This window comes from Hetaerina americana, unplaced genomic scaffold (genome assembly GCF_022747635.1).
Source record: "Hetaerina americana unplaced genomic scaffold, ioHetAmer1.1.p SCAF_8, whole genome shotgun sequence".
NCBI lineage: Eukaryota > Metazoa > Arthropoda > Insecta > Odonata > Calopterygidae > Hetaerina > Hetaerina americana.
This window is the reverse complement of record NW_027287427.1, coordinates 68881359-68895960: the sequence shown is the minus strand read 5'-3', so window position 1 is coordinate 68895960 and position 14602 is coordinate 68881359. Positions and strand designations below refer to the sequence as shown.

Below are 14602 nucleotides of genomic sequence, written 5' to 3'. Positions count from 1 at the left end.
TTATTTTAATTGTCATAAGGAATGCCAGAGGCCAACATTTGATGGCAAGAATTCCCTGTGAAGGCCTCCCCAGTGTAATGTTAAAGCTCTGTCTCTTCTGGGATTTATTCTGTGTAAGTGCATTTTCTCTTATGACTGTTTCACTGGCATTACTGTTGGTATCTTCAGGTCAGAAGTGATTACAATGCTGACAAAACTCTTGTTTGAGAAAATAGGCTGAGCACAAGAAATCCCAGAATACGTGGGATATATGGCAAGACATTAAAACATTCACCTATAATCAATTTCCAGTGCAAGCCTGTTCAATAAAATATTTTAGTAGTAACAATAATGCATCATAGTGGGTCATGCCAAAAGGAATCCATGCTATAGGCAACGTACGTCTAAGTGGAATGCCTTTGATATTGAAAATCAAAAATATATGAGTCAGCTCTTGGCATGTGGAAGTAACTGGATGACAATGGGGGGGAGATATGGCCCTTCATTCACCTGAAGTTCAGGTAAAACCCAATAAAACCTGAGACAGACAGTCAAAATCAGTTAATTCATGTGTTGATTCAAGATTTGGAACTTTAGGCAGTAAAGTTAGTTAAAGTAGAGTGGAATGGTAATATACTCTTGTTATTTTCAGGCTTATCTAAAGAATGAATGATAGATTTTTTCTGGGCATGTTGTGAAAAAATAGATTTAACCAATACTTGCCTGACAATTAAAATAAATTATCCTAATCAAATATCAGTGGGGTTGTTTTTGTTAAAGTGGCAGTTTTGCGAAGGATTTCTGTCTCAACTAATACAAAAAATTGATTAGGCCCTTAAGTAGATATCTCACTTGAAACCATGATAAAATCACTCCCAAAATTGAAAGAGCAGTTTATAAATTGTTCTATATCTATCTATCTATCAATACCATGCTGTCCTCAGTGGCGGTGGGGTAACGTCCTTATCTACCAACCCAAAGGTCATGGGTTTGATTCCCGCTTGGGTGAGTTGTCCTCCACCTAGGATTTGGGTGTTTGTAATTATTTACATTGATATATTAATCATTGTTAATAGTCTGATGGAAAGGCCAAAAAGTGCTGTTTTTGGGTAAATTCTAAATAAATAAAATAAAAGCTCACTAGCATAGGTATTTCTCTTTTTTCCTTTCCTTTATACCATCATATATACTTTTTCATCTCTTTATATATTGCTAAAAAATCTTGAGCAGATTATGCATGGATTGATTTTCAATCAGTAGAATTAATGATAATCTCATTTACTTCAGGTATGTTGCACATTCTGAAAAGTTACTACTGATGGTTGAGTTCATAGGTTCAAAATTTTTTGCAGGCTATGTCTGAGGGTCTGTTAATCTAAATGATGGTACAAAGGGAAATGAACATATGAGTTTCATTATTTTTATGCATACATTGAAGTACATCAATACAAAAAATCACATAAGAGCAAAATTAAACGTAAATGAAAAAAATTGAATTATTTTATCATCACAGAAGACCATAATGGGCTGGTACAAAGGTAGACTAATAGAAGTGTGAATTATATCTCATAGAAATATCAAATTCCTCTCAGAAAGGGTTTTCTGAAGAACTAGAGCTGTATGTTATGTACAGTTAAATACCAAAATTTTACTGCAAGAGCATCCTTTTTAGGTATATACATATTATTAAATATTTAAATGATCCAAATCACCAATAACATTAGTATTATGGTATTGACTTGCAGAATTGTCCTCAAGAAACAAATACATATTGTACCGTATTAATGACCAGCCCATAGCTTCTGTTTCTATGAAAATGGGTAAAGCTTTATTTTTATTTCTTTTTTATTTTCATTAAAGTAATACAATCTTTCTCTTAGGTAAAGTTGGGGAAGAAAATGGTAATAAATAAATATTCAGTAGACATCCAAAAGTAGTTGTCAACAGAATTAATGTTCATTTTTGATCTAGGGCATGCCAAGGTTATCGTTCTCAATTTTAAGTTTAAGGAAATTTTTCTATTGTACATTTACATCAACAACTATGATTTCCATTTTTCCCCCAGTATATTAAGAAAGCATTTCCATGATTAATTATAATTTTCTTGAACCAAGTCAAATTTCACTGGATGAATTTATGACATATTTACATAATACTGTGAGAGTCTTTTATTATGATTGAAAACTAGTGATTTTGCCTCATATATCTATATATCTATGCATGTGGGAATGCATTAATTGCTTCCTTCTAATTGGGTAATAGTTCAAAGAAACTGCAGGAAATACAGCATTAGCAGTACACTAAGCTTAGTTTCAACTTAATATTAATACTAACATTGTTCTGGTAGTGAATGTAGGTTTTTGATGGACCCAGGAACTAAGAGCTACCTCACTTATAGCCTAATATGACTGCTACATAAATATTACTCCCCATTAAAATAAACCATTTTAAACTCATGCTTAATACCTCCATTCATTCTGGTCAACATAGCTGATATTTTCCACCCTTTACCTTGCTTCAGCATTATATTGAAAACCTTATTGAGGGAGGCATAACCTTAATCATTTCTCCAATGACGATGATGAATACAGGCATGAAATAATCAAATCAAGACCGAAAAATTGAAGATTAAAGACACCTGCAATATTGAACCCACTTGGCTGTGTGCTGTGCCCAGCAGTGGGGAAGGCAAGGTTTCTTTGGTCATTATTACATGAAATCCTAGCGCAATAAAATTGACAACTGCAGCATGAAAGAAGACAAAAACAACATGGAATTGTAATTTTAGGTGATGCTGAAGATAGGGAAGTTTGAAAACATCAATAAGGAAATGAAGAGAGGATATAGAGATGTACTAGGCCTGAGTGAGGTGATGTGGAAAGATTATTGTTGGTCTACTGTTTAAGGTAGATTTAGGCTAGGCACAGACTGAACATCACTACATTTCTGACCATGGTCGAACAAGACACCCTGACACCCCAAGCTACATTAAACTGTTCTTCAATTCCACATAGTTTCTACCTCCATCTAGCATGCCTATCCTTTTCCTCTCCCGACCTTTCATGCCTAGCATTCTCCCCTCTATCGCTGTCTTCAACATTCCATCACAGTCAAGATACTCTGCATCCACCGACCTCCTTTGTATTTCTCCCAATCAACTTTTCTCCTCCTTCACCAATCATGTTACTCCTTTGTTTGCTTTCTAATGATGTACATGATAGATAAATATTATAGACACAACTATAGAAAGAGAGCAGGGATTGCTGGAGTGACAGTTTAATGGTAGTATACACGTATATCATAAAATGATCCAGAAAAGAATCTGGAGAGGTGGAATGCACTAAGAACCTGTAAGGTAAACATTAGGCCAACAAGTTAAGAAAGCAAACATGGTGTTAGTCAGGAAAGCTTAGTTCAAGGCATACTTAATTGCAATATAGAAAAGGCATTAAAGGAAATAAAAAAAGCCTGGGAACGTAGATATGACCCAGTAGAAATAATCATCATTTTAGGGAAACATGGGAGGGCTTTTATGGTTTATTTCAAAGTATTTATTAGAAAGGAATTTGGGCAGAAGACAGTTAGATCAGTTTCTATTAATTCCCTTCCCAAAAAAATGGAGAAACATTAGGATATGAGGACAATAGTACATTAAATTTGATTTCACGCAAATGGAGATCCTTAATCTTTTTTATCCTTTTGAATGAGATGTTACACTTCATGAGCACTAAATTATGGCCTGAATCTGCTAGAAGCAGGTCCTAAATACCACTGCTTTGTACAAATGTAACTACATATATTTTGGCATTTAAGCCAGATATTAGTTATACTTATGTGATTCCCTCTGCTACACTCTGTTTTATTCCCACTGTCACTGCTTTTTTCTCATACAATGCTCCCCTAGCTCACTCCTATCTCTTTTTCCTTAATGGCTAAATCCCTATTCCCAACACTACCACATTTTTCTTCCAGGAATACTCCAAGCACTGAATCTGGATGGTTGAGTTTACTATGCTGAAATACTTCTTATTCATTCCTTCCTGTGATTGCTAGTAACCTTGTAATCCTAAATAAGAATGAAATTTATGGTTAATTCTTTTATTGTTGTTTATATTATTATAATACTCACCTAATCTATGATTACTACTCTTCTTCCTACCTTATTGTTTGTTGTTGCTACTACCCCACAGTGGATCTCTTCCCCTCCATTGCACAGTGCCCTGTATCTATCATTTCAATTACCTTTGTTGCTTCCTGCCTTTCCATATCACTATGCCCAGCCATAATATTGTCTCCATCTCTTAATAATTTCTGAGTTCCTTATACTCAACAATACCCTAGGATTTAAATTAATTCTTCTAACAGTGGCCGGCTTTTTCAGTTTACTTTTTTGATTCTGTTAATCTGTAATTTCCACTGTGAAAATATATCAAGTGATGATGACTCTAGAGGTCCTTTTCACACGCTACATACCTGGCATGACACTCCTCCCTGTTGGCCATGGCCTGTAAGTAGTTGCTGTGACTCATTACGCCGTTTTCTCTATCATAATTGCATGGGGTAGTAATTGAGGAAGTTTTCACATTGATCATCTCAGCACTTGGTATGGTTGACAAAATTTTTATGAGGATTGCTCCCTTATATATGAAGAAAAGCTTACAAGATCAGTCCCCAGAACCTCTATGTATCAGGGGTTTATTTTATAAAGCTGCATGTAAAGTAAGGACCCTCTAAAAATAATTTTCCATGTAATATAGAACATTCTATATAAAATATAATGCAAAATGTACCTATGTTAGCATTATAGTGGATGTAGTGTCATTTGGTGGCACTTTATAAAGTAAATTTATGAGTGAACTACCTAGGAATATAAGGGCTTATGAGTTGGCTTGTAAGTTTAGGAAGATGGTCCCTGAGGTCCATTTTTCTGTCATACATTTAAAAAATTAGTATGTAATGTCCCAATAGGCACACTTGTATATCCAGCTATAATGTTGCATACCTACCTTCTAATAACCCATATTACTCATTGTAATTTGCAGTAATTTTCTCTTAAGTTTCTCTGGGTCTAAGTTTGATTGAACTCAAATTGGAGTGTTTGGTCTGCAAAACTTTGGATGAACTACTGCTGTATTTTGAAACAATGTAATGCATGCAGGTCCAGCAAATGGAATGCCAACTATATCATGTCTTTGTCCAAAAATATATTTTCATTTTTTTTTATTTTTTGGTGCTGGTTTTTTGCAAGAGAAGTGTTTATGCTATTTGTAGCTTCTTGTAATCTTCCTCAGGACTATTCTGTGTATGCAAAGCTTTTTTTCTTAATTTGACCAACATTTCCAAATCAAATTTGGAATGGCCATACAGTGGTTGAGAAATGTATAATGTAATTAGTTCAGACGTAGCTAAGTTTTTTCTGGGTGTGTCAGTTTTTAAAATTTTAATTAATTGGACAGGTTAACAAAAACAATTTAGCATTCATATTAATTATTCCATTATCATTAGAGTTGAAGGTGATTTCAAGGTTGAACCTAGAGACATAAGATAAAATTCATGCGCTTGATTTGATATTCATGGAACAGTTTTCAGTTTCTAAATTTCTCAAAATAGTAATTACAACAAAATTTTACTGTACAAACACCGTACTCTGATAATGGTATTGAAGGAAATGAGATAACCATCAATCAAGTAATCAAATTCCCGCCATTATTACATGGCAACACCCGCAACACGTTAAAAAAAAGGTCAAGCCGTTTTTGCGAATGTTTTGTCATTCAGAAGGAAAGTGCTGTGGGAGAGTTTCTCTCAGTGCTGCTTGTGTTATGAAGTGTCAAAGTATTTTAACTTAAACATGAATGTCGCCGAAATGTTCAATTCGTGTCGATTATGTTTGGGCAAAAGCAGTTCATATGTTGATATTTTTGAAGCGAATGGAGTTCATGGATTTCGCGCAGCAGAAGTCATCAATGAGATACTACAACTAGATGTGCGTAAAGTCATTTATATTCTCAAAAGCCGTGCATTCCTATCATGTGATAAAAGAAAGAAATGAATATGCATATGTCTTGAGGTGTCAGTGTTGCTATGCAGTTATGACACGAAATGCAAATTAATTCAGCAGCTAAGGTTGCGTAATTGAAACCACGTTTTCATGTTTGACGAATTAATTCATTTGAATAAATCATGTTAAGAAATGTACAACTTTTCTGGAAGTTGTGAAATGGGTTTATTATGAGGTGTCAGAGTGCGAAAACGATATCTGTTGCGCTGATTGGTTCAATGATAAGCAGTGGGAAGGGCGGCCACTGATTTACTATTTACTAGAGAATTACACATATGGTATTCATTTTCGATTAACGAATCAATCCTCCTTGTGTGATATAAACTTCTTAAATATTTTATTCAAAATCGTCAAAGACGATAAATTGAAATTTTGGCACGCTTGATGTTACAAGCTTCAGGACTTGATGGAGTAAAATAAATGACGCGTTTAACAGTATATTCTGTTTATTATACGTAACTTCTAGTAAAATCTTTCAGTTAAGATGTCGTAAATGGGGTAAATTAAATAATTGGGATTATTAGTGCCATTTATTTCGAATATTTGGGAGCTTCTTGGCAGAAACCAATACCTCTTCTGAAAGTACGATGAACTGTTACAATGCTCTAATTCTCTGAAGCTTTGGTTTTATATAGCTACAATAAAAAGTCACCAAGTAAGAAATTCGCAATCATTTTCGGTTTGCTAATAGAAGTTGACGGCTCTGTCTTTGTGGCATGAGATAATTTAAGCGGTGCTCGGTATAGAGCTCTTTTGTATTTACAAATAGCGGTAATGGAACTTTTTGAACGCTGGTACAATTTTAGTTTATCGGAAGAAGTAAAGGACATTAATTAATATAGTGAGGAGATTACGAGGTTTAAGGGAGCAACAGTTTAGCATTATAGGTGGAACACTTGGTCCATTACCCTCGTGCATTGCACTAGCATAGCCAAGTTTTATTGTTGAAGGAAGTGGTCACATTAAAGTCGCATAACCCTCATTGAAAATAAAATAATTAAAAATTTTTTTTTCATGCCAAGACAATTTTATGATTCGGAAGTCTGTATTAGTTTCATGTAGTTGTCGCTCTAGCATTTCCTTAGGCCTTCTTTGTGTGGAAGAATTAGGTTCAAGGCAATAGAATATGAAATATATATTATAGAATTGGCAGATGCAATATAGTGAACGAAATTGAAGAAACAGATATTTAAAAAAATTTCTGATTGAAACATTGGAAGAGTTAATGTAAGAAGTTACCTCGGTAATTAATTAGGTACCTACTAATTGATGTCATGGTGCATGGCTAACAAGGAAAACTATCTACTCAGATTTTTTCATACAGCATGTGAAATCCAAGATCAACCCCAATTTCCTATTTACAAAGTCAAATCAGTTAAAATATGTTGGAAAAAACTAAATTTCACATGCCCTTGGGGTCTAAACCTTGCTTGGCAATGGCCTTAAGAAAATAAAAGACTAGACAGGAGTCGTTTTTATTCAAACTGTTAATATATATTTCTCCCTTGTCCTCCTTAAAATCTTTATAAGTATTAATGGTTCCTTGGTAGAATTTCTGTGATGCCTAGGTATATGGTGGTAAAAAGATTTCCAGTGTTTCGTAGAGCTGTGATCAAAGTATAATGTGAAAGAATTAATTATTTTTTAATTCACTTGCACTGTTTACCAAACCATCCAATGAAATGTTTTTAAATTGTCTGTCATCTTTCCAGAATATAATGATAAAATATGGTTCATTTTTCTTCAGATAAACCACCTCTAAATCGACAACTTTATTATTTTCATTATTAATGTTAGTCTTCCATTAAAGAAATGTTTTAGAATGATGCACAGACTAACCACCACTACATTTCCAGGCCTTACACAACTTCGATCATCTCACTCACACCAATAGAATAAACCCTTCTTCCGGTTTGCATGCTTCATGCATTCCATCCTACATGCCTATTCTTTCCTACCCTCTACCTAATTTCACTAACATTCTTCCCTTTATCACAATCGGCAATAGTCCATCATCAATCAAACTGCCTTGCATCCACATTTTCTGATTCCTTTGAACTTTCTCCAAAAATGCTCTCATGTCTCCACCCATTCCTAGGACCCCTTCATTTGTTTTCATTTCTCCTTATTTTAATCTGTGAAATTTCTCTTCTCATGATAACTTTATTGTAACAGGAAATATGTCTGCTTGTAAATGAATGACACAGTCAAAGACGAACTTACCTAGCATCAGGGCTATAGGAAAAATCCACATTAATTTGTACTCTGTCCAGTCTTGAGGGAGATGGTTACAACAGTGTTTCAATGAGAGTTTTCGTGTCAGAATTTGAATTCATCGTAACCTAAGTGAATCCTACCAATAATCAACTCTCCAGCTCAAAAAATAACCTTCATTCTCAGCCTTCTGCAATCAATCATTGAAAATGGTTTTCACATGACTTATAACAATTTATGCCATAGTTTTGTTTCCTAGCCATTTGAAAATGTAATGCATATAAACGTATATACTTAGCCCCCTTGGATCACATATATTGGCCCATTGAAAATCAAGGAAAATATTATGAAAGTTTAATGGTCTTGGTGAAAGAATGTAGGATCCTCAAATTACGTTCTACAATTATACTTTGATGCTCCAGTTAGTATTTATTTATTTATAATTTTCTCTGTTCATACAATTCTCAATTGATAAGTGGAGTGATATTTAGTGGTTATAGTTTCGTGGCTGACGACAGCAAAAATGTAATTCAACTTACTTTTTAGTTTTTACTAGAGCGATTTATGTCACATTCTGAGTTCACCTAAAATGACTAGTCGGTATGGATCACCATCTAAAGAAAATAAATTATCTTTGAATTGGGTGATAACTGATGACAGTAAATGAAAAGTTGATTATTTGCTCCATATTTACAATTGAGTAATAAATCTTCAAGGCATTTTAAATAAAGTAACTTACCATTTACACCTAATCAGTGTAAAATACTAAACTAATGAATGCATTGGTTACAGGTTTTCAAGGATGATGGATTCCCAGAAATTATTTGCAATCAGTGCTTGACTAAAATAATTGAATTCAAGCGCTTCAAATGTATTTGCTTGGAGTCAAAGCACAAGCTACAGTATGCAATTGCTCAAAAGAATGGGATCAATGTAAGTATTACTTTATCATTCAAACCAAGCCTTCAGTGTAGTATGTGAATGAGTAATTAATGAAGCATTGAGTAAACTTCTGTTTTACTAAGAAATATATTTTCTTAGGTTGGGACTTCCTCTCATTTAAAAATCATTACCATTAGTTTATTGCATTCAGGATCAACCCCATTTAGTAACAAGATGAGCATTAATTCTTTGATGCATGACATGTTGGTATTGAAATTGAGTGAACACATCTTAGAAGTGTGATAACTCTGAAGACAAAATTTTGTATATTTTTGATTAGAAATCAAGGAATTTTTTACTTTTTCATGCTAGTAAAAACATAAAGAACTAAAGTCAAGTCATAGTCTAAGGTGAATTTTTTTGGGTCATTAATTTAATGGCTACAGATTTGAATTGCAATGATGTACCCATAGATTATCAAGAATAGTTGTAATGAAATTTTGTATTCTTGAAAGACTTTGTGAACATTTTTATTTATTCACTTCTCTATTTTGCTAGAAATATTTATTGATTCATTAATGGTAAATTTGTGAACTGAACGCTGCTTATATTGCCTTTTTTCATTCATATATTCATGTAAAAAACTTCCTAACATAGTTTTACTGTATCAAAACTCAATCCAACTGCCTTCAATGTCCTCATAAACAAATTTGTTGATCTACCATTCTCCTCTAAGTTAACTGCTCTGAAGACCATGTCTATATCCTTATTTTCTGGTTAATACATAATTAACATACCCTTTGACCCTAATGGAAGGGTAATGAATGCACTGTTTTTGGTAAATATAAGATACAGTTAATTATTAATAATACCTTTACTGATGCCACTTAAAAATTTAGTTGCTTAATAACTTGATGATGATGTTCCAGCATTGAAACATGTATATTGCTATAAAAGCTGTTTGTTCAGCATATGAGAATAGTTACCTTTTTTCAAGCTGAAATCACTCTAGCTATAAAAGGTACTAAATACTTAGTGTTTTTACTTTAAGGATGCTATCCCTGTTTATTTGTTTTGAATACAACGATTTGGCTTGCTTTCTACTGGCACCACTGGGTAGGATACCATGTTTCACTCTGAGTGGTTTACATAGCTCTACGTTCTGTGAGATTGGTCGGCCATCTGGTGTTTTTCTCTCTGTATGTTTCCTAGAGTTGACTGTGACCACCATTATTGGCAGAATAACTTGATAGAACAATTTTCATTACTTGTATGCATTTAATTATGATTCTTAGACCTAGAAAATGTTGAATTAACCATACTTCTCTGATTCATTGAATTTACAGCCAAAATATTGGACTTCAAACTGGTATTACTCTTACAACATCCAAGAAACAAATGACAAAGAAAAGGTATTTGGACTAGCTACTACTGAAGTTGGTACACATCCTCAGACTGAGGAAATCTGTGTGGAAGGCTTGACAAACATAAAGGCATCGCCGAGTACCCAGGTCTTTTGGACAAATGATGGAGCTAGTGTATTCAACACCACAAGGGGAAACATAGTTCCCCAAGTTGAAGTTCTCATGGGTTCTGAGATCAAGGGGGAAGCAGTATGTGCTGCAGAGCCAGAGGATTTAGCAGTTTTCCAAGCACATGGTCAGAACTCAAAAACTCCAATGTATGTTCTTGAGCGAATCCCTAAACCAGAGATTGAAATTCCTAAAATTTCTCTGGTGAAAAATGAAGCTGGATCAACGAAAGCTGGAAACACTGAGATGGATGTAAATTCCAACGATTCCTGTATTGTGGAATATGTAGTAAGAAAGCATTTGTGATAATCCTCTCCTATCCATAATTAAAAGCTTATTTGTTTTGGCTTCCAACAATAAAATCTCTTCACCTTAACCAGATTCTTGCTCATTAGATAATTTGATCTTACTCAAGTATAAACCCTTGTGGCCACTAAGTTCCACTGTATAATTTCCATTTATTCTTATTTGTCAAATACAGATATTTATTTCAAACTTAATCCCTATACCTAATAGAGATCAACCAACCATCCAAAAACTTGAAAAGGTACTTTGTATTTAATTGATGGTGAGCATGGAGACTTTATAAAAAAATAGGCAAAACAAATGTAGTAATCTTTATGCTTAATTTTTTTACCTCCTTGTGAAATCTAAAAGTGTAAAATGTTACTAAGTTTTTTATTATTAATTAGCATAATATTATTACTTGGTAGCCCTGAGATGAAAACTTTAATTATGTTTTCAAGATTATGGATTATTTTTTAATTTGCCAAATTTATAATCTCCACTTCTGCATTGCTAATCCCTTAAACGTGTGTTCAGTTAAAGGTGGAATAATGTTAGTAATTCCTCTGATAAAGTTTTGTGATACTTTCCATTAAACTCAAGAGTTATTTGACGAGTTTGGTTCCTACAAAAATTCTTCTGTCATTTTCTCTAATTGGCAAGCTATTCCTCATACCATGTAAAATTGGAATGCACTACACTGAATTCACATTTAATTGTTTTATAGTTGAACATCCTAATTGTTATTTGTGACAGTTTAATTCAAATTTTAAGCAGCACTAGTGACTGCAGTATATATGATTCATAAAAACTTGGTTTATGTATATTTATGCATGTAAAGAGTGGCATGTAAGGATGTTTTTTTTTCAGTCCTCTGCCAATGCCCTTCAGCCATGTATCAAGTTGGATGGTGGTGCAAGGAGTAATTTAAACATTGGCGAATTGATCTATAAGTACGAACCAGTGGATTCAACATTATTAGCAACATGCACAGAGCAGTTGGCAATCCCTCGAATTCAAACAGATCAGATCAGTTTGGTGAAAAGTACCAACACTCCAATTGATCAGGAGAAGGTTGCCTCAAAGTCATATGTGGGATCTCAAGGACTAATTTATAGTCAGGTAACAATTTTAAGCCTGAGGTGATTGAACCTCTTTAAAATTAAGTTTTGATGGCATATTTAGCATTCTTCCTGATTTTTTCTTCTTTACTCCACCAAGAAAGTGTGCATATTTAAACCTTTCACTATGGTAATGCTTATTCTATCATTGAAAAAGTTAGTAACTTTTCTTTAGCTCAAATGTACCTGGGACAATTTTAAAACAAATGTTTTGTTATCGGTCATTGATGTCCAATGAGCTGGCTGGCTGTTGGACTCTATGAGTTGGTGTGATAGAAAATAGAACATTTTTGCATTTGAATATATCATAGAAGCATCAACTGACATAATCATAAAAGGACACCTTATGTTTTTCGTTAAATTTTTTCTACCATGCACTGATTAAAGTATCACTTCTCTTCAAAATTTAAATCATGAATGCTGCTGCTCATGCTCTTTTACATTGCCTTATTTCAGTTACTCAGGATGTTGTACTAAACTTTTGAAATGAATGTTGCCGTGACTGAAGGTTTTAGTGCTTTATTTTGTTCATTTTTTCACCCAAATAATTAATTAAACTGACATCTCTTTTAGGTACTAGCTTCAGAAGGAATTAGCCCAGTGAATATGGCATCAAGGGTGCCCACAACAGTTGCCATCAATAACTTTTCAGTTGCTGAGAACACAGTGCCAAAATGTGATGAGTGCGGAAAGGAATTTACAGATGAAGCATCTTTAACAACTCATCTAAGTAGTGGTGAATGTGAAGTAAAAATAATTTACTGTATTAAGTGCAAGAAAAACATATCAGGCCTGAAACGCTTTCAGAAGCACCTCACGTGGTGTGGCATTTACCAGTGTCCTGTTTGCAAGAATGTCTTCAAAGGGAAGGAGGCAACACGTGATCATGTCCGCTCGCATTTCCCTAATCGACGCTATGCATGCAACTTTTGTTTTGAGCGGTTTGAAGGGAGGAATGAATTGATCCTCCATGTTTCCAACCAGCATGGTAACCGCACTTACAAGTGTGATGGCTGTGATAAAGCTTATCTGAAAAAAGTCCAGTACAAGAAACATATTTTGAAATGCAGTAAAAATGTTTTTATATGCAATGCGTGCAATTCACCATACATGCGAAAATATCCTCTTAAGTTACACATTTGGAAGTATCACATGAGTGTTTCCATATCAAAATGTAAGGAGTGTGGTCAAGGATTCAAGGATAAAAGTGAGTACGAAAATCACATTTTAAGTTGTAATATAAAGAACATCCTAGGGAAGATGACGTACAAGGTTGAAACAGTGTAAACTCATTTTTTTGCGAGTTGCACCTGCATCAAAATATGAATGAAGAACAAATGTAGCACTCAAAGGAGAGGATAATGAGTAAGTTTTAGATTCATGGGTTAAAAAAAAATATTATTTTGCTCTTATTTTTAAAAGAGCCCTGTCATCTATGATGAAAATTGTAGAAGTTGCCAGGTGGTATTAGATCTGTCAAATAACCAGCAGCAGATCTTTTCTTAAGTGTGAACTCATCTAGTATATGTACTGTTATTATTGCTAGAAGATATAATCAGTCAAACTAAAAAGCTTGTTAAAATAATTATTTACACAAGGGCTGTATAAAAATTTGTCAAATCATGTAAGTTAGAAATGCTTTTTTAGTATTTCTCCAGCCTGAGATAACTTAATAATTAGTTGGTGTAACTAAAGTTTTATTAATGTTGACCTAAAAACCAAGTAAATGACCTATTTTGTGTTTTGCTATGGCCAAGTACATATTTTATCTAGCCTTTATTATGCCAATGCATCCTGTGATATAATTTTATAGGTGTTTTCCACATAAAATCATACAAACAAAACATATGATATTATCAGGTGATGCTGTATTTTGATGCTAAATTATAGATGTGTAAATACATAAATTTATTTATGATTACATCATGGAATTATAGAACAATGAATAATTCATTCACCTGAACACAGAAAGGAATTCACTAGTTTGAAAGAGAAATATGTAAAAAGTTCATGAATAGAATTTTACAAAAGCTCTATTTTTATCATAAATTATTCATGGTGGTCACCATTAATTATTATACCTACCCTAAACAGGGCTTGGTTAAAATGTTAATTTAATGTTAAGTTTTTATTAAAGTTACTTGCAAGAAGTAACTTGTCATTTCTCACTTTTTCCATGTGATAATTTTTGTATTTATTTTTCTTTAATTTTCTATTGGTTTGCTTTGAAATATGTAACATCTCTACTCTCTCTTAGCACATGTTCAATTTTAAAGGATATTATATGTTAAGGCAGGCTGTTCCAGCTTCAGATTTACTGTGGACCATACTACCTTGATCAAAAAGTTCCCGGAATAACCACCGTGTGCCGCTCCCATCGTTCCGATTTGAGTTCTGTTTTTTTGTTAAATTGGTACATCTGTTGTTGATATTCCCTTTAAATCTTAGTGCCATAACTTGACATTTGCAAAAGTTACGTAGCCAAGAGTACATCTATCTCTGTGTGTGTTGGCGATTTTTTACAATTT

At 33.7% G+C, this 14602-nt stretch overlaps 1 protein-coding gene across 2 annotated transcripts; it reads left to right on the top strand.

Annotated features, from left to right (window-relative positions):
• Positions 1-64: 64 nt before the first annotated feature.
• LOC139697794 (uncharacterized) lies at positions 65-14114 on the top strand. 2 transcript variants are annotated; one of them, XM_071596640.1, is made up of 5 exons: positions 65-113; positions 9047-9187; positions 10483-10956; positions 11824-12075; positions 12648-14114. In XM_071596640.1, the coding sequence occupies exons 1-5, from the start codon at positions 78-80 to the stop codon at positions 13359-13361; spliced, it is 1617 nt and encodes a 538-aa protein (XP_071452741.1). In that variant the 5' UTR covers positions 65-77; the 3' UTR covers positions 13362-14114. The 2 variants fall into 2 exon arrangements, with proteins under 2 accessions (XP_071452741.1, XP_071452740.1); XM_071596639.1 differs by lacking the exon at positions 65-113 and adding an exon at positions 5771-5965.
• Positions 14115-14602: the final 488 nt, after the last annotated feature.